Source organism: Myodes glareolus, chromosome 10 (assembly GCF_982192425.1).
Source record: "Myodes glareolus chromosome 10, mMyoGla1.1, whole genome shotgun sequence".
NCBI classification, from domain to species: domain Eukaryota; kingdom Metazoa; phylum Chordata; class Mammalia; order Rodentia; family Cricetidae; genus Myodes; species Myodes glareolus.
In genome coordinates this window covers 76,244,982-76,271,237 of record NC_142035.1, presented here as the reverse complement: position 1 = coordinate 76,271,237, position 26,256 = coordinate 76,244,982, and the positions used below count along the sequence as shown (strand labels likewise).

Here is a 26,256-nt window from a genome sequence, read left to right as displayed (position 1 = left end):
AACTTTAAAAGAATAGTCTTATGCATAGTGAAAAGCAACAAGAGTGAACCAAGCAACAGCAAATATTCTTTCCATAAGAGGTCTGAGGCAATGCCCCGTCATCAGCAACAAGAGGAAAGAGGCACCTCCCTGAGGAAACCCTTCCAGTATGGCACCCCTTATCCCAAGATAAGAGGAACAGAAGCGATGTGTTGGAGGAAATATGAAGAGCAGGAGTCAATGCACACTGACTAGGAGCATGGACAGGCACAGGGACCTGACTCTAGCTGCCTAGGGACAGCAGAAAATGCCTGGGTGTGCATCACTTAGGAGGGCCATTGGCATTCTACCAAAGAGCTGCTATCAGAAAACCACGGCGATTCCCTTCTCCTTACTGGTGGTCGGGGTGCTCCTGGTGAAGTCGGATTCATCCTCGTCTCCAGTTGGGTGTTCGGTGGGAAGGAAGGTGTGGAAAATGTAGCCTCCTGAGGTGCTCTTCTCACTGGAAGATCCGCTGCTGACATCTTCATCAATAATATGTGAGGCGTCGATGTCTTCTTGGTGTGTCCTATACTCTCCCTTCTTGCTGTAGCGGGTGCCATCGCGGTTGACAATAGCTGAAGGGAGACAGAGGGCACCTTCAGAACTTCACAGCACAGAGATCTCGAGTATAGGAAAGACAGTGGCTTGTCGTGTAACGTGACTTTGAGGCTACTTTCGTTTGCTTTAAGAACATCTGCCTGTCTAGAGCTGAGATATAGTGGATGAGATAAAAATGAGGCGGAGAAATCTGAGGTGCTAGGGAGTCCCCACATTTGAATCTGAGCTTCAGATATCTCTGGACAAGGTAACCCTAGAAGCGTCAGTTTCCTTACTCATAAAGGAATGGCACTGCCTTCTGGATGGGGCCGTAATTAGTGTCCAGCATAGTAGCTCCATCCACAACACCTCCCCCGCCCTTTGCAATCCCTTCTGAAATATGTGTAAAATTTGTTGCTATTAATTCTATCCATCTCCAGAAAGTATCTGAAATAGAGTTGTATGGCCTCCACAAAGAAGATAAATTTGCAATCCATTAGAAAGATTCTTTCTAAGGGGTAACTTTTGTCGGTTTAAGCAAACTCTTATTTCTGGGTAAAATATTGATTTGTCTAAATATTGCCAGAGAATCAACCTTAAAATTAGCAAATACAAACACACACACACACACACACACACACACACACACACACAACCACACACAAATCACGAATCTTTGGTTTAATAAACAACTGACCAGAATGATCTAGAGGAAAAAAGTACACATTAATTTTCTATCCATTCCTAAAATGTATTTTTTTGCCTTGAGCCTCAACCATTTGCTATACAAGGCTACAAGTGTGTATTCTCTGGGAATATTTTCTGCCGAATGGTACGGGTGCCACCAAGGATTCCTTATTTTTCACTTGTCTAACTTGCTTAAATGAAACTATTAGTAAAACCAGTGTTGGAAAAAATCATTCAAAGGTCTCAATCATCGTGACAGTGATTGCAGAAAAAGATCTGAGATAACTGACTGCAAAGGGTTTCATTCTTCTGCTCAACTTCAAGCTAAGACAATGTATACGCCTTACTTTTAAAAAACGTATAACTTATTTAAAATTTGCTTGTGTGCACCTGTATGAGCTTAGTGCACCACATGTGTGCAGGAGCCCACACAGGCTAGAAGAGGGAGTTTGATCTTGAACTGGAGTTGCAGGCAGCTGTGACAACCCTGTTGGGTCTGGGAACTGAACCCAGGTTCTGTGCAAAAGCAGTTAGTGCCCTCTACACTGAGGCATTTTTCTGACCACCAGATAATTTATGAAGAATGAAGCTTATTTTGTTTATGCTCAGTCTAGACTGAGAAGTTCAAGAACACCACCCCAGTGTCTGCTTGGGATCTGCTGGGGGTCTCCTTATTGTCTGCCATCGTACGGCAGAGAGCGTGTGGTAAGACATCAAGCAAGCCTGCTTCTTCTCCTCATCACCTTATAAAGCTACCAATGTCATCAGGCCTCCCCTTCTCTACTCATCCAATACCAACTACTTCTCAAAGATCTCAACCCCAGTTACTATAAATGTGTAAAATTGGGAGGTATGTTTCCAATACATGAACGCTTGGGGTGGACACATTCAATTCATGGTATTGATCAAACTTATAGAAGTCTGGACATTGAAGGAAATTTTCAGGAACTGTGGAACTGGGTATTTCTTAAGCATCTGATATGGGCCAGCACACATGAGACACATTAGAGTCGCAAGATCATTCTTACATGTTGTATCTTATACCTAAGAGAAAACTGAGCTCAGGAAGGGTTGACACTCTAGTATCACATATTGCTGTTGAGATGGGAAGCATCCTCTGGCTGCTACAGGGCACAGACCAAAGGAAAGGCTGGATTTCCACAGTCTAGGGAGAGCTTATCCCACTACTGTTGCCACTGTGTCAGCACACCCTGCTGGGGTCTGGGCCCAAGGACGCAGAAATAAACATTTTTCAACATCGTTCCTTTCCAATGAGTAGAGAAGCGAAGGCACTAGGGTTTATAAGTTAACTGGTTAGGAAGTTCTGGTGAGTGCTTTCCATCTTCTAGATTGGTTCACACAATTGTCTACAGATTATCTGAGGTGGGTGTGGTATAAATGATATTGAAACACATAACAGGAAGCTTGTGGCCTTCATAATCAAGTACTTTAGTTATACCAACAAGAGAATTCCCATGTGGGTGTCTCCATCCCTCAGACTGTGTTAATCTTCTCTATTAGACAGGGCACATATCAGGGACACAGTCCTTGACAGCTCGAAGTTAAAAACTATTGTTTACCTTGTCTTGCACTTAAATTGATTTTTTAGGTTACCTTTAACTTATGGCAAATGGTGTTAGTTCTCCATTTGCAATTTCTTTGGAAAGCAAATGTATTCTATGTAGAAGAGAAATATCAAGTAGACAGTGGCACTGTGGAGTACACAGACGGGTTCCCAGTATGAGACAGTGGTTTTCAGACGACCGATGTTTCAGGAGTGGGGCATAGGGTACATCAGAGAACAGTTTCAAGGCATCATGGGAAAGGGGAATGGGGTGTTGATCACAGCCATTATCTCCTTAGGGAACCAACTTAATATAAACAGCTTATTTGGATATTAACAGTTGTAGATGAACACACCTCTCCCAAGAATGAGACAAATCACCCCAAACTAGAAGAGGTACGTACTTATGGTCACTGGTCCGTCAAAGGAATTGGGCAGATCTGTGACAGATGTACAGTCTTCTCCAGGGGGCGCTATGGGTAAGGACAAAAAAATGAAATAAAAATTAATAATTTAAAAAACTACTCACAGCTATTATGTTCTATTAGTCAGTTAGAATAGAGTTTGTCCTGAATAGCTTTTCCTGAAACTTGATAAATCTATGAGGAGCTTCTTTACCCTTTTTGATGTGTTTTTATAATCTTATTTAAGGTCAAAACTGTACTGGTCCCACCCCAGTAGCATCACTCATTAAGAAGCACATGTGTTTTAGGGCAAATGTGCTGACATCTGTAATCCCAGAGCTGGGGAAAATAGACTGGGTTAGACAAGGACAGTGGGAGACAAGCATACATCTGGCTCGGTGGCAAGCCTGATGTTTCATGTTTAGTTAGTAATAAGACAGATGTGGCCCTTCTCCAATTAAGCATACAATTAAAGAGGATTCTAAATCTCTTTTCAATGGAAAAAGATTTGTTTAATCATTGTGACTAAAGCTATAATAAATGCAAGTACAGGCTATCATGGAAAATCATTTGCAATCCCAGATATCAATGGGATGATGGAAACTGCAGTGAACACACATGATTGACATGACTATCAGAAGACTATGAAGATACTCAAATATGTTATAAATAGATACGCTAGTTAAAATAACATAACTAATGAATTTACCTGATACCCAAAATATTTAGTAACTGACAAATCCCCAGTCACTTATTACAGGATTAATGGCTTCATTAATTCGGCTGGTACTTGTGAGTGCTTCCTCCATGCACAGGGCTTCACAGTTAGGGCTGGCTGCCTTTGGCATGGACACCCATGCTGTCTTGGCATTTACCATTTGGCTTCTTTTTTCCTGTCTTCCATTTATCTTTTACTCCTACTCCTTCTTTAGGATTCCATGCCATGACTTGGGATAACTGGTCACCCCTAGGTTTTTCTAGGAGCTTTCTGGCCAGTATTGCCCAACACCCTCAGAAGCCAGGACCAATAATCCCTAATTTGTGTGTTGTCCCTTAAATCTTAGACGCAGACAACAGCAATTTAACCACCACCCCAGTCATGCCCGGATGTTTTATTAGTGGGTATGGAGCTTTTGAACTCCACAGAGCTATAAAGTGGCATTGCTTTCACATAAAGGTTGGCTCTACTGGGGTACTGTAGGGCTACCCGCTCTGTTTATTTTTCTGAGACACAGGCTGTTCTTACTCTCATAATCCTCCTGCCTAAACCTCTTAAGTGCCGGGCTTATGAGAATGCCGCCATCACACCAGCTGCATAACAGCTTTTATGGTGACCATGGCCACTTCAGCGTTCGATGACAATTTCTTAGGGTGCTTTCCCCTACAGCTGCTTTCTGGCAAAGAGAAAAGAAGAGATTGATGGGTGGACGGATGTGGACACACATGTATTGGAGGGACGGGGGCAGAAAACGGGCAGACAGCTGTCACAAGGAAAGCAAGTGTCAAGCATTTTCAAGTTCCCTGTCATATACTGTTGTCCACTCATAACACAGGCAGAAACAGAAATTGGGCAAGCAGGTAGTGGCTGCTTCTAAGTTACTTGAAACACCCTTTGCCAAATATAAAGAGACTGGTTGTTTATTGTTTGTTTGCTTGCTTGCTTTTTCCAATCAGTTCTTTGAAAGCAAAAGCTGCTGTCAGCTGTAGACAGCAAGAGGAGAGCGTGTTTTACAGAAAGTATTCTTCTTGTAAAAGTTGCTGTGAAAAGTTCATAAAAGGAGGCTTTAAATGAGACAGTCACCAATGGTGAAGTCAGTGCTCTACCCCTTCCCCAAACCTGTCACCATCATGTGTCACCTTTTCGTTTCTTCTTCATGTGCACTATGATCTAAAATTCTCTTGCTCGCGTTACTCTCATATGAATCTCACGCCACCCACCTCCTGCTTTGCACCCTGCCACAGAGATGCATGGGCTCTACAAAATGAGTAGTAAGTTCGTCTGCTTGGCCCAGAACATTGCATGAGAACAGAGAGACACTTAGCATCTATTTGTCAAATGAGGAAAAAGGGGAGGAAAGGTCCCAGTTCTCCCAGAAAGCACACCAAAGATGCTGTCTCCTAAAATGGTCCACAGCTATCAACAGGTCCGGAAGCCCGTGGATAAGCCTGGAGAAGGACGCCCTGAGAAGTTATTAAAGTGTTAACTGATTCTTTCTAGGGGTCACTTAGCATTTGCAGGCCAAGTGAAAGAAGAAAGCAGACAAAAGATGAGCCTGCTTCTATTCCTGATTCTAATGAATTTACAAGGTCATCAAATTTATTTCTTTACCTCCTTTATTTCTTAAAATATTCTTTAAACACCCTTATTTGAGAATGCAGCTATTGGAGAGATTTGGGGGTACCTCTTTTCTTTCTCTTAGGACTGAGTCAATCTGTGAGATGTTTCTGGTTTTGGATGTGGGGCATCCTCAGGAGTGGGCCTGTGTGTGTCTGGGAGCAAAGTTGTAATGAGCTGGGCATGTCAACATCACTGAGTCTTATCTGTCAATGATGAGAATGTGTTCCCACGGAACCTCTTCATGCTCCATTTCACCTCAAATTTCATACAGAAATTCAGTCTGTCCAGGATGCCAAGATGCATGGTGACCCAAATTTGCAGTTAACGTATTCATGCCCACGCCACTCATGTGACCTCATTAGATGGCGCTTCAGTCTCTTAAGCAATGCACTGCTGGGAGTGTCCCCAGCACAGGGACTTGTTAAAGAAATTCTACGTTGGGCTTCCCCGGGGCTGTATTCTTAGAAAGTTTGGCTCCACTGGCTCCAAAGGGCTAAGATAATAATTATTTAGTGTAGGTGTCAGTCTCTGGATGCCAGCAGGAAGGGCGCTTCCTCTAGGTACCTTATAGGTGTTAAGTGAGTAAATCTCCCAAACAATTCTCAAATAAATGAGTGAATGGACAAATCACGAATGTAAAACCTGCTCCCTAACTCTGCCCTAAGAGGAGGATGAGCCATCTTACTGAATCAAGCTTTAAAAGATGGGTTTGAGTCAGTCATTGTGTCCCTGCTCTAGAAGGCACCAGACTCATTTATGTTGGGTCTTAGATACTGAGAGAGGGCGGAAAAAAAATCACACAGCCTTTTCCTGGGGGGCTGCTGTGATTTTAATTGGGGGGTCATAGAAGTATGGGGTTTAAGCTTGTAGAAGTTACCTGCTATGGTATTGCTGGCTCTTCTCCCTGTTGCTAGCGTACAGGTTCCTTCCCCTGGGACCTCCAGGTTGCAGTCCTGAGCTAGGTATAATCTAAGATTCTTTCCAAGATGCTCTTGGCAGCACGCTGGAGGCTGCCAGGATCTTCACTTCCTGCCCTGACATCCAGGATGTGGACTGTACTTATCCCCAGCCACATTTATTCTTGCCTCCCTTTCTGCATTTCCTGTCTTACTGCTTCGAGAAGATTGCTAATTCCTTTAAGACAAGAAACACACTTTTTGGTAATTTCTTGCCCTCTATTTACTTAGCACAATAGTGTGTAGATACTATTAATACATATTTATTGTCTTTGAACTTAAAGAAAAAGCATTAAAGCTTATCAACATGGAATCCATGTAGAAAATAGAAAAAAATGAAACAGTATTATTTTTAAACTTTGCTGCTTCTAACACAGTCATTTGGGGATGAAGCAGAGCGTTGGTACTTCTCCAGGTTTTTGACACCTGCTTCTCTAAGGAGAAGAGAGTTCATCAACACTGGTGACCCCTTTGCTGGAGATGGAACCAAACTTGGGGGTACCATGAAGGACAGAAAGAAAGCTGCAGTAGCTGTTTGCCTGGATCACTTTGATTCCTGACCATAAAACAGTACGTGCTTTTGCCTGTTTCAGTTAAAGTTCTTAGAACCTTAACTCAAAGTGGCAGCAGCTTGTAAACCAGCCGCGGCAGTGTGGGAACACAGTCCTGTGATTTACTGCGGACTTTCACTGAACAGGCTTCAGCTGGAGAAGCAAAAACAGAACCTAAATACTGTGAGCAGCAGGCACGATCCCACCAAACCTGTTCAACTCCTCCATTCCTGACCCCTTGTACAAAGATGGCAGAAGTTAAGCCAGGGCACTCTTTGCCTACTTCCTATTTACCCACCTGGCTTTGGTTCATTACATTCATTACATTTGGTTCATTACATTACATTCATCTGTCCACAGGGTACGGATAGTGCCCTGTGTAGTTTCAGGTGGACTTCCTCATTTTGATCCAACTCCATGTGTGTTCTTTGTTCATGATAGGGAGAAGTAAGCTTGATGTGATTTTTCACCATGTCTCATGTGTGTGTCCATGCCCCATATGTACTTGGAAAAATTCCCTGGGTTCATATACTGTATTTAAATTACTTGGCTTCAATCCACCTCCTTCCCCCAAACTCTAGATTTCTCTTCTGAATCCCCATGAGTTCCTCAGAGCTTGTGAAACAATGGGTAGGTGGCCCGGGCACACTGGCACAGTCTAAGGACACTGATGTCCTGCTGCCCTCCATACCCCCTCTTACCTTAAAAGCCCACACAGTTTTTAAATTCCACCGTGGTATTATACCAGCTATGGTCTCATGGTGGTAAAGTCCTAGCCACTTTCCAGCCTATTTAACATCTTCCTTCAGTGTCTGAGGAAAATTTACAGTGCTGGACGATATGACAAATTTTTCCTTCCCTAACATATAGTTTCAACCCTTCAGGGGACTAGAAGGTACAGTTTGAAAACTGAGACTTTTGATGGTTGGCTTTTAAAACTTTGACATTTATGGTTTCAGTTCATCTCAAAAGACTTTGAATAATGTATAGTGCACAGAATTCTTTGATTTTTTTTTTTTGTGTGTGTGAGTGTGTGGTGGCTTGAATAGACTTGTAAGCATGACTTCTAAGCGCATGGTTGGGAAAGTTTACATAGACAAAAGAGGGAGCCCAGCATCTCTGTTTTCCTTTATCTTTCTTACTCCTGGTGGCCTCCACCACTGAGTCAGGGACGTTTTCAAGAAGGCCAATGCTATCATATTCTCCTTGCTTTTCCACTAGTTCCATTGATAAAAATATTCTCAGTCATTGAGCTTGCACCGCTAAACGATCGATCGATGGGTGCCACTTTTCCACAGAAACTGCTTCGATTTCTCCACCCACTGGAGGCTCTAGCCACCCCTCCGCTGAACCTGTATAACTTCCTTGCCTGTAGCTCTGTCCTCTGACTGGGTTTATGCCACCTTGTATTCCCTGGGATTTGTTCAGTAGAGTTAAGATGCTCCTGTTGCCGACATCACGTGGCCTTCTCACCTGCCAAGAGCTCCGCTCCCTAGACTGTGGCACTCCAAAGCACTTCCTCGGATGCATCCTCCCTGTTCACCTCTCAAATGACAAGCATCCCCTGAGTTTGGGCCTTCCTATGGTACCTTTTTTTTCTTTAGCACTCTCCAACCTTGTGTAAAAAGAATTGATATTTAATTATTTATCATCAGCTTCCCAAGCCTGGCACGTTAGTACCATGGATACTGGAGTCTAGCTCTTTCTGCTATTGTAAAGACTTTTAGGACTCGTTTTGAGTGGAAGTTTCAGGAAGCTCCACCCATGCTTGGACTGAACTACAGTCAGCCAACCATGCTCCCACAGGCAGCCCAAAGACCATGCACATAGAACCCACCTGAGGCATTGAAGCAATATGTGTCATAGTGGGAAGTGTTGGATTGGAGGATATACACTCCTGTGTTGTTGGCTGCGCAGATGGCATTGGGAGTGATCCTTGGGATCACCACATTGTCTTGTATGAATCCATACCTGCCAAGGGAAAACAGGAAGTTATTAACCTGCATGTCCAGGACCTCATTTCATAATACCCCATCAAATGACATTTAATGTGCACAACACCTCCACGTATTTACCCCAAGGATGCTAAGGGTCCCAATAACCGAGTTCCATAAAATTCAGAATCATCAGCACAGGAAAGTGAAGACGGGCAAAGCTGATGGAGGCAAAGAGAGTTTGTTTAAAGACTGGGAGCTGGTAAGCATTCTTGTTTTTAAACCAAAAAAAAATCATGAATAAACAAAATCATTCCATATAAAATTTATGGCCAACAATGTTATTAAAGGCATCAGGAAGCCTGGGGTCCAGAAAAAAAAAGCTACAGTAGGAGATTTGACACTGAATTAACTTTATACTTTCCAAAAATGACATAAAATGAGCCAATCCCCTAAGGTGGCAAGTGGGTTGGTCTTCCTTTCAGCGATTCTAGAGCTGTCTTATTTTGTCCCTCCTTTCTTGTCCTCCCCTTCTCCCTTGAGTCCCTCACTCCTTACTATAACCAACATGAAGCCTGGCTCCTTTACTGAGCACACCATATGTCTGACTTTGAGCAACCCAGACCCGTGGAGAAAAATTGGCCGTCACCGGACTGAGAGGAATAGCAAAATTAGGGCAGCAAATGGCAGTGGGTCACTTAACAAAGTTCTTGAAGCCACACACTATCTACTCCTACACCTATCTGGGTGTTTCTGGGAATCTGCTGGGGCTGGAGGCCTTTCCAGACATAGTGCACGTCACCACCATCCCGGTGGCCATCTAACACCAGCACGAAATGCTGCAAAACACAGCATGTGGACCAAGAAAATGCTGCTCAAGAGGAAAGAGGTGGGGTGACAGCAAAAGAACGAAGAGGGAGATGCTAAATTTGGCAGGGTTTGAGAAGTACAATGCAAGCCAAAATGCACCTTCTTTTAACTCCCACTGTTGGGGCAACAGCACAGCCTGCAGCACCCAGCAAGACCCATGGAAACGAGAGTGACTTGGGAGCTCCTAAGCTCAAGGTCTCTCATGATGTCGGTGTTGCAATGGAAGCTGGATGACGAATTCCTCATCCAAACCGACAGGCTGATTTCCCCAAAGTCTCCTTAGCCCGGAGGTGGGAGGGCACACAATTAAATAGCAAGAAATTCTCATGGACCTGAGAGTTGTCCCTAATCAGGGCGGGGCAGACAAGACAGAAGTCCCTGCTGGGGCTTTGCCCCAGCCTGTGAGACTATGCCTTCTAACTTTTGGCAGATATCTGATTCCATAGCTACCTGAGGGAAATTATGAAATTGAGTTTTGAAACTTAATACTTAATACCCATACTTAATACCAGTATGGGTACAATGACAGATTTGACAGATTTCTGCAGCAGAAGTTTATCTTCATATTTTTTCTAAATAATACTCCACAAGGAAACTACTCTTCATCCTGCCTCCTGCATCATATTGACAAATATGTATGAATAATACTTATATATGCCATATACATATATTATACATATATAAAATAGATATTCCAGAATTAAATAACATTCTTATATTCTCTTGGTGTGTTATTGTGAATTTTCACCACATGATAGTTTTATATGCATGTACTATACATGAGTTGGGGCATTAAAATTTCTATACATGTACATGGCATGAATGAGTGACCGTCCACAAGGAGGACAGTTCTTTTGCATGCTGTAAGATTTGTTACTCAAACTAGTTTAATAAATGCTGATTGGCCAATAGCCAGGAAGAAAGTATAGGCAGGGTAACCAAACTAAAGATAATGGGAAGGAGAAGGGTGGAGAGTCAGGAGACTCCAGCAGACACAGAAAGAGAAAGATGAGCACATAGTACTGAGAAAAGGTGCCATCACATGGCAGAGTGTAAGTAAGGAATGTGGGTTAGCTTTAAGTGTAAGAGTTAGTTAATAACAATAAGCCTGAGCTATTGGTCAAGCATTTATAAATAATACTAAGCCTCTGTGTGGTAATTTTGGAAGCAGTTTCTGGGTATTTGGGATCAAATGGCTCTGAGAGAGGAAACTTCCACCAACATAGGAAAGAAATATTTAGCCAGTCCTTGCATCCTCCCCATTACTAATCTTTTGCGAGGGCTTAGTCATTACAATCAGACTAATCACAACCAAACTGAGACTCCTCTACCTACAATTGGTGTGATCCATGACAAGCTTTAAGGCTCCGATGCTTCATCTATAAAAAGTCTTAGTAATTAACAGAGAAGTTTAAGGATTAAGATCAAGGATGTCTTTAGCATGTTCCCATCAGCTCGGGACTCTGTTTTCATTCCTCTGGCTCTCAACAGATGAGAGGTCTTTGTGTTTCACAAGTACGTTTTAACTGCATCTCACAATCATAGACCAGCTTTCTGAAAGCACTTTCTTAGCCCTGTGACCTAATCAAGGCCTCATTTTAAAAATATAGCCTTGGGACTTGAATAGATGATTTTGCTAACCAGACGTCTTTCACAAAGGTCATGGGTCAGGTTCTATAGCTCCAGAGCTATCACCCATCCTTTACCATCCTCCTAGACTTAGCTCTGAACCCTTAGAGACAGATGTCCTGCTGGTGCTGCTCAGAACAATGAAAATATTCTCTACATAATCTGTGACATTTGATAGGGCAGTTACTAGGTAAGTGAAACATAGCTAGCACCATCAAAGAACCCATTTTCATATAACCTAATTTTGATGAACTTAAATGTAACCCACCACGTGTGGTTAATAGTTACTGTATTAGACAGAACAAGAGCCTCAGGGACCATGCAAGATGTGGGTACCTGAGTCTGTGGCTAAGGGCTAGGGAACAGCTTTCTTGAAGAGGGCTGCGGCTAGACTTTCTAACAACATTCTGTGTGCATGTGTGTGCATGTGTGTGCACACGTGTGTGAGCCCTGGAGAGGCAAGAGAACCACACTGCTTAAGCTGGAGACTGAGGTGGGGATTTAGAGCACGTATGAAGATTACCCAGATCTTTTAGCGAAATCAAACCACACCAACCACTTGACAGAGGGTGTCACCAAGATCCCATTCACACACGCCACTGGCCACAAAAGCAAAACATGCAGAGGCTGCCCCTGCCTCTGACGATTATTGTAGAACAAAATGATTAGAGGAAGGTCCTCTGGGGCCTTGGGTACCTTGAAGAAAACTTCTCAAGGCTTCTGATAACAGCTTATTTCAATGTAATCTAGCTTTAAAACTTCCATATCCTTTTACTTAAGTTGTCAAATCACAGCAACACAGAAGACAGCCTAAAAGCTTGGGGGGGGGTTGAAGAACGTGCCTTGTGTCAAGTCTGCACAGCTAAGACCCTGCCAGCTTACCTATTTATTTTAAACACTGTTATTTGGCTCGCGTTTTCTTGTGGTTCCGACAATGATGCTGAATGTTTCTTCAAAGCCAGAGGAGTGCTACAGGAGCACATTAGGCAAGAAGACTGCAACTGATATGACCCTAATGGCTGACCCTGACTCCCCTCCCTCACAAGCAAGCGCTTGATTCACCAAGGGGTCTTCTTAAGCTGATTTGAAATTCCAGTTGTCATACCGGTTTCAGGCTGTCTTGGTCAAATTGGTAGGGAGGGCTACCTCTTTAGGCAAGAACCCATTCAACTGTCAGGAAGGATAGCTGTAAGCTCTGCCCCTCCCCAGTGACTGTTCCCAGAGAGGGTGCTGGTCTCTTACCTGCAAGTTTCAAAATTTGCATCCAGAGCCTTCAACATCTGGTTCATGGTGGGCAGGGTGCTGTTGAAAGCTTGGCAGAGGTCAGCTGCCTCAGTCCGGGAGATGCTGTAGCGGCCATTTTTCTCCACATGGAATACACCTGCATAGCGGCAGGTTATATTCAAATCTGTGGAATCAAACAGAAATGTTAGACTCTTTTGCAGAAAAAGTTTGCACAAAACTAGATCAGTGGTAAGAAGTACTTATAAGTGAAGACATTAAGAAAGACAAACAAGAAAAAAGGTCAAACAGCAGGTTGTGGTGATGGCTGAGCCAGTAAAGTGCTTGCTTTGCAAGCATGAGAACCTGAGTTTAATCCCCCAAATCCACATATAAAAGTCTGACTATTGTGGCCAGCATTTGTAATGCTAGGGCTGGATGTGACAGGTAGATCCCTTGGGCTCACTGCCCAGCCAGCTTAGACTTCTTGGTGAGTTCAGGGCCGATGAGAGACCTTGTGTCTAAAAACAAGGTGGATAACACCTGAGGAATTACAATTTCTTCTTGCCTCAACGTGCATGTGCACATGTGTGAACAGGCCTATATACGTGAACGCACACACACACATGCATACCCATGAAAGCCGAAGAACTGCACTTGGCATCTCACACTTGAAATCCCAGCACTTGGGAAGCTGACGTAAGAGAATCATCTAAGTTCAAGGCCAGCCTGGGCTACATGGTGAGCTACAGGTCAACCACAGCAACAATGTACCCTTACCTCAGCAACATCAACAAAAATCGAGATAGACATATCTACTGATGCAGCCTTCAGAATTCACTCTGGCTTCCAAAGATACATCAAGCTTAAATCCGAGACATGGCAGCATCAAGTACCCCCATCCTTAAAGAATCTCCATCAACGAAGAACTCATGAGAAACTGACCAAATCCAGAGGAGTTGTGAAGGAACACATGTCAACTACTAAGAAAACTACACACACACACACACACACACACACACACACACACACACACACACATGCACGCGCACGCAATAAATAGTATTGCATATACAGCTCTGTGTTTGGTACTCTGTTCCACACTTACACTGTGAGCACGCTTTCACAATTAACTGGTGCTGCTCCTTACCTTATCACTAACACTATATACTCAGCTGCACCCAGAGCAAACTTCCTTCTGGTCAAGAGCAATGCCATCAGGCTGCGGACTCCCTCCCTCTCCAGTCTGGGAGTTGCGGGCACTGCTCCAACCCCAGAGTTCCCCACCACCACCCCCGGACTCCATCAGGCACTCTGAGCTCCTCCAGAGCTTAGACCACACACCTGCCTTCTTTCCTATGTGGAACACCCTGTCCTTAGAGCCACACGATGGTCCTCTTTTCTTCTGAATTGTCATATTCCACCAGTGCCCGAGATACCAGGCCAGGATTTAAAACCCAGGTCTGAAGTCACAGAGAAGTGTTCTTAACCCAGATCTGGACCCTTTGAAGTTCAAATCACCTTCCTATAAAAAAAAAAAATTGAAGCTGGAGAAGGGAATTGCTGAAGGAAGTGACTGGACTGTTTCTCTCTAGAACCACAGGTTCTTCCTGAACCAAACTTTGTTCTACATTTTGGAGTGGGCTGTGGTGGGAAAGGAGGTTTTAACCGCCCTGAATTGTCCTTTGGTAATCTTGAACCTCTGGGGTTCTGTGTTACATAATTGTCACCAGTGCCCTGAAAGGTAAGCTCTGCATACATGTTTGAATGCTAAGAATCAGAAGCTGGGAAGGAATGAAGCAACTTCCACAGGTCCGCAGCTTTTAGATGGCTGAAGTAGGAACTCCTCTCAGATGGGTTGGCCTCCCTCAAAGAGGGGTTTGAAGCAGTTTCCCACGTGCCCAAGGTTCTTCACGTTTAAAACAGGGGAGAGGCTCACCTAAACCATTGTTTCATGTTGACAAAAGAGGGCCATCACTATGAAGTATGGTTATTACAGCTGGCAGCTGCCTTCTCCTGGAGCAGCAAGCAGGTTCCGAACACGACAAGGCAGTGTCAGACAGATGCAAAACAAAGAAATGAGAAGTCACCCTGGAGAAGGCCCAGGCCACGGCAAGCTCATTTCTTCGCCTTAGTTTGTGTCATCAGCAAACAGCTACTTTAGAAACAGAAACAAAGCCCGTGAAACCCTGGAGGGAGGCAGTTGCAGTGAAGGAAAGACGCTCTGTGCAGCTAATTCCTTATCTAAGGGGCCCAGCGCGCTCGCCGAAGCTACTCATGCAGCTCTTGGCTGATGAAGCAATGCGCACACACAGGAAGGAAATGCACAAGCTCCCTGTGAAACACTATTTATTTTTACTGACATTTGCAGCTTCGGTCTCAGCTGGCCCATTTTACAAAGGGACCCTGTGACTCAGGGAGACAGCCCTTCCAGGCCTCACCTGATCCCGCATACAAAAGCAGAGAGAAGTGTCTCAATGGGCTTCTTGCAGGTGAGGCTGCTGGGGCAACTTCAGTCAGATGCCAGCTGCCTACTCCTGGCCCAGGTGGCTGCTGTCAACTCCAAGGTTAAAAATAAAGGCTGAGGCTTGGACAATGGTCTGGAGATGAGCCGCAGTTTCTTTCTTATGAAAATCGATTCTAGCTTGCCACCTGGCCAACGGGATATGCAAATGCAAGAGAAACCAATGCAAGCGGAGACTTTTGAGTAAAATCCCTTGAGTTCCATGGGCAGTAACTGATGTTACTATAGAAACAGTGTGTCCACACAGGATGGTGATTCAGTAAGCATGCCCGAAACTGCCTGTGTGTGTGTGCGTGGGCCATCAAGAACAGTGCAAGACAGAGAAATTCAGCCTTCATCCTGCTAGCTTAGCCCGACATATTACAGGCATCTGAAACGGTTACTGGGTGAGTGAGACATTCTCAGGATTTATGAAGAACAAGTTTCTGTTTGTTTTAATCTTGTGAGGAGAAATCCCGCTCCTCACCTCAATCGCACCTGGACCATTAAGAATCACAAGGATGATGCCCCAGACTTCCAGATCAGCTGTCATGTGGGTTGTTGATAATCAATCTCTCAGCTTTGGATCACTCTGGCCTTCAAATGAGGCAAACCCTCAGGTCTGTATATCATCTAAGCCCTAGCAATTTATGAAGACATTCTAACTCTCTTCTTTATCTTTACATAAAGCCTTTTTTTTATATATACCCCAAAGGGTATTGAAGCACAATGACAGTAGAGAATCCTTCTGTAGATGTCAGGCACTCTTACAAGCATTTTACAAGTGTTAACTAATCATCTCCTTAAAACAACTCTAGGGTAATATTAATCATCACTCTCCAGATAGAGAAACTGAGGCATGGAGAAGAGAAACTATACAAACATGCCCGAGGTCACCGAGCTGCAGTGATCGGGCAGATATTCAAACCCACCCGGACTGCGCTCCTAGGACCTTCTTCTCCTGGCAGGATAGGTCACTCCCCTGGCTTCCTTATCCTGCAAATGCACAGCCAACGCTATCCCCAAGCATCATGAGAGCAAGGCGAGACAGAAGTAGCCTGGACCGGGGAACATCTCTAGCAGAGCTCAGGTAGTGATGGGCCAAGCTCCAAGCAGGGAGGAAGAACCTCAGGATCTCTATCTGCAGTTGGGTCCTCAGAAACAAAAGCCTCTGGGATCTGGGAGTTGCTCTGACTTGCAAGGCAAACATTGAGCTGGGAACATAACTCAACCCATATAAAACTTGCTGAACCAGGCATGAGGTCCTGTAAGAAAGACAGCTGGGTGGTGTGCTCTTGGAAACCAGTACTGGGGAATCAGACACAGGCTGACTCCCAGGCCTTACTGGAAAGCTAGCCTACCAGCCAAGGTGAGCTCCAGGTCAGGGAGAGACGCTGTCTCAAAGAAAAAAGGAAGGTGAACAGCTTCTCAGTAATGAGAGATATGTTGTCTTCTGTCCTCCACATGTGTGCAAGCACCTGAACACCTACACACGTGCACCCATATGCATACATTCACATGTAAAGGGAACACACATGCCACACATGTACACATGAAGGAACTAATATTAAAAGACAAACGCATCTCTCAAACAAGCCCTTCCTTATGAAGATCCATTAACAATGCTTCCTGCTGAGTCCTCTGGTCTCCAATACATCTCTTTTATCTGAGTGACTTGAACTGCTAGAAGCCCCTCCCTTTGAGAGACAGATTGGGCTCAGGGAAGGATGTAGACTGAGGCTACTTTATGATCGAGGAAATCATGTTGTTCCTTTAGAGCACTCATTATGGCAGGCTGTGAGCAGGACAGGGGCATCCCCAGACCCATCGTTCAAGAGTCTGGTTTGCCTATCCTCCTCAAAAAGAAGAGAAAAAGAGACTGCATGAGTGTCTCCATGGGCACATGGGAAAGGCAATAGCTTAGCCTGACTCTGATCATCCCAGCCTTTGCCACTTTGCAGGTGGCACGGCAAAGTAGCTGCTAAACTTCTCTTGATGTTCAGCCTTCTTGAAGCAATCACAGCAACAGCCTGCCAGAGTCTGCAGGACTCACTAAATGAAACTGGGTAAAAAGGGAGCTTCTAATAATTAAAGTTGTGTATGTCGCACTCTTGTTAACCGTCTTAGAAACTTCACCAACACACTGGCAAAGTCGTTTTCAAAAATTGTATTGTTTTGAAATTAAAATATAATTATATAATTTACCCCTTACATCTCTACATCTCTCCAAACTCTCCCATAGCATCCTTGCTCCTTCTCAAGGCCCTTTTAACTCTCTCTCTCTCTCTCTCTCTCTCTCTCTCTCTCTATATATATATATATATATATATATATATACATATATATATATCTTTTAATGTTACTTGTAAATATATGATTTCAGGGCTGACCACTCAATATTAGATAACCAATCAGGATACTCATTCCTGGGGAAGAATCTGAAAACTCCATTTCCAACATGAAGAAGCTAAAGTACAAAGTGGTGTCCAAAGCTGTCCAAACCGAAGGGTCATACTTCTAGCCTGACGTAGACTAGATTAAAAGTCACTCTCAGAAAAGCCACAACTGACCTATGGCACTGTCTACCTTATCTTTAGTTTTCCCTAAGCCTGTCAGATCAAGAAAGACAGATTTCATTAGGGACATCACCCTAGTGATTTAACACTTTGCTTACACTGTAGAGTCAGGGAGAAATGGGTTCTTCCTACACCCAGTCATTTCCTAAGTGGGAGAAAATCATAACGCCATCTGAAAGGGAGCCACTGTGTAATTTCCACTCAAGTTTCCATCTTGTGCATCTTTCCAAACTTGCTTGAGAGGTAAGTGGGGGTGGTTCCTGCTCTGGAAGGCAGGTAGACTCCCCATCTGCTCAGGGTCACCATCCAGGCTTTGCCGAGAATTCTCTACGGGCCACTAGAATGGTTGAACCTGGAGCTTTGCTTTTATAAACGCTTGCTGTGTTTCAAAAGAGAAACTGTTTCCAAGGACCGCTTGTGTTTTTGTAACTGGCTTTATCTGTCTACACAATGAGGTCAGCAGCATCTCTGCAATGGGTACAATATATTCATATTCACACAGGTTTAGGCAACCATTTATAAAGCTAGACCTCCTAAAAGTGGACAGCCATATATCCCACATGAAGGCTACCAGAAGACACTCGCGAACATATTGTGCCCAATAGAGGTGGATAGCTTTCCAAATCTCTTCTCTAGATGACTCCAAAAGAATTCTAGCTGGCCTGCATGAGCCGACCATTCTGCCATCTCCCCATGAGTTCTGAAGCAGAATTCAGTATTTTATTGTTGATTTGGCTCTCGGCAGCTGTGTGTGAAGAGAAGTCGCTGTCTTAGTGACAGTAGAATAGAAGGCAGGCCAGTTCCTGAAGTTCGGTGACTTGCCTAATTCCCACGGTCCACTTATCACGGATTGCGAGAAAACCAGCAAGCAAAGACAGCACCTATTCCAGGTAATGTTTCAGGTTTTAGGATTTTACAGCTAATAATTCATTTTATTCTCATGACAATCCTATGTAATGGACTACTTTATTAACCTCGTTTTACATCTGAATTGACTAATACACTGAGATGTCTTAAGGAACTGGTAAGGGCAGGCATAGGCTGAACAGTCAGGTTGATCCCGTTACAGTGTTAAACGGTAGCTAGACATGGAAAGGGTTCAAACACCATCAGAATCTCATTTGCTGTCCACGTGCTTTTTAAGGCGTGGAAAGACAATCATTAAACAAGTTCTAGAGAGGAGAATAAGGCTTACTGGAAATGATTTTAGGATGAGAGTCTCCTTCACTCTGGCAGGAAGGTCAAGACCTTCACCCAACAGGTTTGAGCCATGTCAGTACAAAATTACCTTGCTATTGGAACTGCTACCCACTCCCAAGGAAGACGTCCTGAACTGGCCACCTCTCTCTCCCCTTTCCTCTTCCTAAGATACTCTTAGGAACTGGAACAGTCGGGTCTCAGCAGCAGCTGCAGTCTTCTGCCCTTTACATCCCAAGTGTTCCAGCCATGGCTAGGCAGAGCTAGTGAGAAGAGCGGGCATTCAGGATTGGCTCACAGCTGGGTTCACCACAGCAGAGTATGCTTGTGACGTTCTGAGATGGCTACTGGCCATCCCAAATGTCTACACTGACAAGTAGACACTCTAGACTGATCCAGCTGATACCCTGGATCACTGGTCCTCAACAGGATGGTGCACCTAGGAGACAGCCACCCTCTTGGGCAGTGAGTAGCAGCCCGAAGAACTGGTGCACCCATCACATGGTCCTCACTTTCACAGTGCTCGTTATTTAAAAGCCAAGGCTCAACTACTGTCCTCAGGTTTGCAGAGCCTACATCTTGCACAGAAGACGATGTAATTCGTGAGCCCAACTGAGCCAACTGTGGTCAGAAGCAGGGAGGGAAAGCGCCAAGTTTAGGGGGAAAAATGGTAATTAGACCATCCAAGAGTAGGGTAGGACAATGCAGAGCCTTAAACAAATTATCTGTGAGGAAAGAGAAACTTAAGTCTAGAGTGACTGAGCATGGTCCCCTAGGCCATTATGAGGCCAGCACAACCTCAGGGGACTTTAACTGCAGAATCCTGACTTCTGCTATAGTGATCCTGCCTCATAGAGTTTTTCATAAGTGATATGAGCGACTTGTTCCCAATAAATCCCTAACTCATGGTCATGAAGCATCATCCTGAGGCACATCATGAGCAAGTCATTCTTCTTTCCACCCATTTGATGTCTTCAAAGCCCAGAAGCTTCCATCTGGGAGTCTTTCAAGCTGTGTAGCCCCTGCTTCACCAGACCTGCTGGTGCAGAAGAAGGCTGGCAGCCTTCCCATGGTCCCCACACTCGTCCCATCGTCTGACTCCCGTGTGATGGGTGCCTAATGAAAGAGCATATTGTTCAACATCCACTTCCAAACGAGGCTAAAATCCTTGTCAGTAGCTGGACTGCCTTTGGCTGGCCACTGGCAGACCATGAGTTTCTAGTGACTCAGTCTCTCCGGGAATTGCCCCCAAGGTGGGTGAGGGTTTAATGAGGAGAGAAAACAGTCATGCATAATCATACAGAGAGGGGGAATTTCCTCCAGAACTCGTCCTGGGGTGCTTTTAACTGAGCTAGCTATTCATCTCTTGGCACTTAGAGAAGAAGGCACCCCAATGTCTGGGGGCCTGACTGAACACCCTGACGTCTAAGGAACAAGGAGTTCATCATGAGTCAATGGGACTCTATGAAAGAGCAACCCTCTGAGAAGCTGTCACCCTGGCCACTTCTGCCAAGTCCTCCAAACAGCAGAGCCATTGCATTGTCTAGAAATAGCTTGCGTAGTTTTCAAAATTTGGGGAGAAGCCTTCTTCTTGCCTTTTGCTTCAGTGTTGGGGACATGGCAGTGAGAACCTGCTGAAAATCCCACCCCTTCTCTTAGGTCCAACAGGGTGTTTGCCCCTTGGTATTACCTCACTACATAAGAGCTCTGTAAAGCCAAGTCGTCCTTGGGGAACAAGCCTCCAGGAAGATAGATGAGAGCAAGAAACCACAGTGCATACCCTTACGTGTTGCCATGGCAACCAGGAAGTCCACTGGCCCCAACACCTTTGTTTTTTTCTCTTTTGGATCTTATTGATTTAGCAGATTGACTCGCACAAACCCAGGATGTGGTAAGCGACCTGACAAAGCATCAGAAACTCACACAGGGTTTCTGTGTGAAAGGAAAAAAAAAATGATAGCTCCACTTTGTCTTGCAATTACATTTTTTTCTGGGCAGCCGTAATTGCTTCTACATCATCTAATTAGAGTATAGTTTGTGCTCAAGTCTAGAAGCAGCACTTTAAGAGAAGGGTAGCTCAGGAGAGGCACCTTAGCTGTAACTTGCTAGTATCTGCACTTCAGAAGCCATCAGTAGAGTCCTGACGTGGTGATATGCCAGAACCTCCATCTCGGAGCAGGATGCACGGGTCACATCCTAATTCTGCTCATTAGAACCTATGTGACCTTGAAAAACTCACAACAACAGCAGGAATACATCTAGTGATCCTCCCTTCTGGGATAAGATAAGAATATGCTTAAAAGACCCTGTATATATTTTTATGGAAATGGCTTTATGTAATCTAGCACAGGTACAATGACTACATGCCAATTGGAAACCCTTTTAAAAGAAGAATATACATCATAAACACTAACTAAATAGTATAATCATTGGGAATCTCAAGTCTAAATAAAATAGATAGCATGAAAACTAGAATATTCTTGGGGCTTGCAAGATAAAAGGGCTCAGAGTATGTGTGTGTACACCTGAGGCACACTCAAATCTCAGAAATGTTTTCAAAATTCTCACAGGAGTGAAGACATGCTTTGGTGTTACTCTCTGCAGAACAGAATGTATCAAAGTACTTGAGATCTTTATTTTCTTGTCATGTTGGAATTTATTCTCACCAAATATGCATATCAAAAACAGTCCTGTGAAGTCTGGAGGGGGTGCTATGCACCCATTTTACAGATGAAAAATTTAAGAAATGAGAGATGCAGGGAAAGTTTGATGAACATAGCCAGTGCCTCAGGCCACCTGGGTCTACTGGTTTCTGTTGCCTTTTGCTTTGGGTTGATGTCAGCCCAAGGAGGGGTGGCAATGGCAGTCACAGAGAACAGTCGTGGTGTTCAGCTTCTTCCCCTGACTGCCATGATGCGTTGGTAAAAATCATGACAGGTGAGACAAATAAAAATATAGTTGCTTGAGGCAGAGGCAAAATGAGTGCTTTGAGACAAACCCAGAGCCTGAATCTTCCTGCTGTTCATCCTCAGACCAGTACCCAGGCTACCCCATCAGTGACCCTGGCACTCCCAAAATCCCCTAAGGAAATATCCAAACCAGTCTGAAAACTCTGTGGTAAAGACCAGTCATTAAATGGTAATCACCATTTGGCCAGTCTTAAAATGAAGCGTGCTAGGAAAATGGGTCACCCCACATGATGTCTGGGGAAACAGACGATGAGCTTGTAACTCAAGGTCCTGGAGCTCCAACTTGATGGGCTGTCCCACATAAACCACACCATGCAAAAATGCCTTAGAAATAACAGGTCTAGCATTGGATCACTTTTGCATTTCTCCCCTTGGATCAAACATAAAAATACTTGCAACCTAATGTCCTCCACAAAGACCCCATGAATTGACCTTGCAGAAAGGAAATAGCAAGATCAGAACTCCCAGGATACTTTGCCATGACTGTGACTACGTTAAAAGTGGGCCTAACAAAATTTCAAGATTCAGTAACTGAAGTAAGGCTTATTATCCTTCAAGGTGGAGTCACCTAGAGGAGGGACATGAAGGCCATCGCCAGTTCCTGCGAAGCTCGGCTACAGTGTACAGCTACAGTTGAGGATAGTTCCTATTTTGATTGTCTTTCCTTTTTCTGTCTCTTTTACCCTCTTTTCGAGTGAGAGTCAGAAATTCTAGACTGCCGAAAGCCGCTACTCTGTGGGGAGTGGTAGTCCAGATGTCCTAAAGATTCTCCACCACGGGACTCTTTGAGCAGCCTCTGGAGGTTAAATGAATGACCTTCCTCATCTGCGAGGCAAGTGAGATACAACTAGCCCCACATCTTATGAAAGTGGCAAAAACTAGAAGCCACACTAGCAAGCCGAGACTCCGTCTGTGCAAGCCACAGCTGTCAACTTGAGACATCGAGATTCACATTTAAAATGCGAACCAACTGCCGGATAGAGTTGGCTGGGGAACTCGGGCGCTGACTCAAGGGGCCCATGGTGTGTATCTGGGAATCCCTGCCCAATGGCTACCTCCTCTCATGGTAGTCGTGGAAAGTGCTGTGACTGTCACCAGCCTTCATGCAGGTGGCGGGTGACAAAACTGAGGCTGAGAAGTTAAGCAGTCTGCCCGAGGTGGCACCGTTAGGAGCTGGGCAGACCCCTTCCTGTGTTGTCATGGCAGCCACGTGTGGATGTCTCTCCCTGCTGCACTTTGGTGTCCAGAAGTTCCAGATGAGAGGTGGAGTCATGTCTCTCCCTAGACAGTTTGGAGACCATGGACGCAACATTCTAATCCCATACAAATAAAGTTGGTGGATGGGGGGAGCTAATTATTACTTTCTCCCCTTCCGGTGCATAATTTCAGGCAGAAATCTGCACTGCACTGGAACTTAAGAGGTCTGTGCCTAAAGAAGACGGGCCTTTTAGGGACCTGTATGAAAAGGAAACTCTTACTGAACTAACTGGATTTCTACTTGGCTGGAGCAGTAAGCAGGCCGACACCTCTGCTCAGACCCTATCCAAAAACCAAACCAAACCAAACCAAACCAAAAACCCACTTAACTCTGCTACTGATGCTTTTAGCCCCTCCTTCCACACTGTCGTTTCAATTCATGGGAAAAATGATGGCACATGCTCTAGTGGCTACAGCGTTCCACCCCCAGTAGCCTCTGCCTGTTACCCAAAAAGCTTTCCCTGAATAACTATGAGCTTGGGAATAAAACTGAGCTGCCCATAAACCTTAACACTTATCTGCAAGTCGCCCTTTACCTGTAGTTCACCTCGTAAGCAACACTGACTTAAGGTGGATTAAGCTGGAGCAAGTCCAGAGGCCAAGTTGGTGCCTTGGTTACGGTTACTATTGCTGGATAAAAAACACCAAAAGCAACATGGGGAGGAAAGGATTTATTTGGCTTAGATATCCCAAGGCACAGTCCACTGAGGGAAGGCAAGGCAAGAACTCTAGCCATGTGAGAACCTGGAGCCAGACGTCATCAGCCCCGACCCACAATGAGTTGGGCTCTCCCTCATCAATCACTAATTAAAAACGCACTCCTGGCTTCCCTACAGACTGATATTATGGAGGCATTTCCCAATGGAGGTTCCCTCCTCTCAAATAACTCTACTGTGTTGAATTGACTCGAATTAACACTATCCAGCACAGTTGGGAATTATTATGAGAAAGACCCCGTCTCAAACCCAGATTTATGCCTTTAGATTACTTTTTCACTGTTTTCAAGTATATTAACAAACTGCGAAGTCACACAGCTATAAGAATATATATTTGCAACAATAAAGTATTGTAATAACTAGGTAGAGTTCTAGGTCTCCAATTTCAAAGTTGAAGGCACAGAAATTATCAGGTCACATTTCCAATTTGCTAGCTCCCTTTTCCCGTTTTCTCTTTTTATACTGTGTGCTAAAGTGAACAGGTGGGGGGGTGGGGGGGATGTGAATATGTCTGTGCTTATACAGCCTGTCTGCTGCTCACTCCTCAGACACCTCTACCTGCACACAGGCTGCTCTGTGCCGAGATGTTTTAAATATGGGCTAAAGGATTCCCAGGATTAGGACTTTTCCAGTCACCCAGTAAACTGAGAGGTTGTAATGCACACCGCTTCCTGCGCTTTCAACCTGTGAAACTGCATTTGCAACAGCAAGGCCAGTCTCAAGTGGCAAGCTCCCAGAACTCATTTCTAACAAGCTTTTACATCCAAGTCAAGTCACAGGGTTTGGACAAGAAGCTCGAGTACTTGTTATATGTTCACGCCGAGTGGGCCAAACATAACTTCCCACTATTAGGGAAGATGGCTCATGCAAAGACCCACAGGCCTGGAAACACAGAAAGATACAAAGAACCCCTCAATCAATTTGTCTAAAGAAAATGTGTTGATTTCCCTAAAAATAAATGGCCATTCAGTATGACAAGGGAGCATGCCTGCCAAAGGGCTCTTCTTTTCCTACAGAGAGCTCTAGGGTGAGAACAAATTGCCACTTGGGATGACGTCTGTACATCCCAAAGCACAGACCATCTTATAATAAGGGTATGATGAAAGGTGCTGACTCACAGGACCAGCCATAAAATATAGATGTATGTGCCATCTATGATCCTGAGTGCAAGAGATAAGGACAAATCCCTGCCATCAAAGTGGACGTGAGAAAACAGACAGCCCATAGATAAACCACCAACCTATGAATGAGGCAGCTTTAGGTACCAATAGTGCCACAGAGAAAACAAAAGACGGCGTTGTATGACTCCATGGTGGGGCTGCAATGGCAAGTAATCATGAGGTCTTAAGTTCAGTCTCCTAGGAAACCGTGGATTCTTTATTTGTTTGTTTGTTTGCTGGATTTGGGTGGGATCTGACACCTGGAGTGATGACTAATCTCCATTGTCAACTTGCCAGGGTTGGGAATCACCCGGGAGACAGGTTCCTGGGGATGTCTGGGAGGTTTTTCCAGAGACCTTCACTGAGGAAGGAAGGCCCACCCTGATTTTGGCTGGCACCATTTTGGCTGGGGCTCCAGACTGAATGCAAAGAGTGAAAGAAATGCCAGAATTCCCTGTGCCCTGATTCCCGGTTTCCCCAAATGTGGGGAGTACCAGCTGCATGTTCCAGCCACTGTGAACTCTACATGCTTGTCTGTCAGAGTGGACTGTACTCTAACCACAAGCCCAAAGAAGGTCTCTTTCCCTCAACTCCCTTTCTGTCACAGCCATGAGAAATATAAACAATACACTTGACAAAAGGAAATCTCTCCCCTTACCCATCCCCAGACTGAATTAAATTTGGAATTTATCCTTGCCTTCCAGAGTTCAAAAGGAGATGCGTCTACAATCTGAACTCTGCAGTGTAGACAAGAGAGAGTTGGAAGGTAAATATTAGACAACTGAAAGCCCCATCTGGATCATAAGCTGCTTACAGGATTGGGGCAGGTATGGCTGTATCTGTCCCTTGTAGAGCTTAGAAATCCAAGGCAATTCGGGACTCCCGAGTAGCCTAACAGTGTGACTCTGATATCAGTGCCAGTTTTACTTTAGCTCCTGGTACTTGGAAATGGCAAGATTTAACCCCATGGAGTGTAAGCTCCTAACAGACCTCAGATCATTGGCCTGAAGTGGGGCCCTCCTCTCAGCGACAGGATGAAGGGCTTGTCATATTTTTTAACCTTTAAGTCTCAGGTTTTTCATCAGTAATGTAAGGCAATACTTTCTGCGTGGAGTGCTTTTCAGGATGAAATGGGGAAACACAGCTAAAGTGCTTGGCAAATTGTC

At 44.6% G+C, this 26,256-nt stretch overlaps 1 protein-coding gene across 23 annotated transcripts in view; it reads right to left on the bottom strand.

Moving 5' to 3' along the window:
• The window catches only part of Cd44 (CD44 molecule (IN blood group)), an 82,072-nt gene that overhangs the window by 36,078 nt on the left and 19,738 nt on the right, over positions 1–26,256 (bottom strand). For all 23 annotated transcript variants that reach the window (XM_085696673.2, XM_085696674.2, XM_085696676.2 and 20 more), the window contains exons 2-5: positions 12,734–12,899; positions 8,896–9,029; positions 3,214–3,282; positions 375–596 (exon numbers count right to left, since the gene is read on the bottom strand). In XM_085696673.2, coding sequence (XP_085552799.2) covers positions 375–596; positions 3,214–3,282; positions 8,896–9,029; positions 12,734–12,899 — 591 coding nt within the window. The remainder of the gene's footprint in view (positions 1–374; positions 597–3,213; positions 3,283–8,895; positions 9,030–12,733; positions 12,900–26,256) is intronic.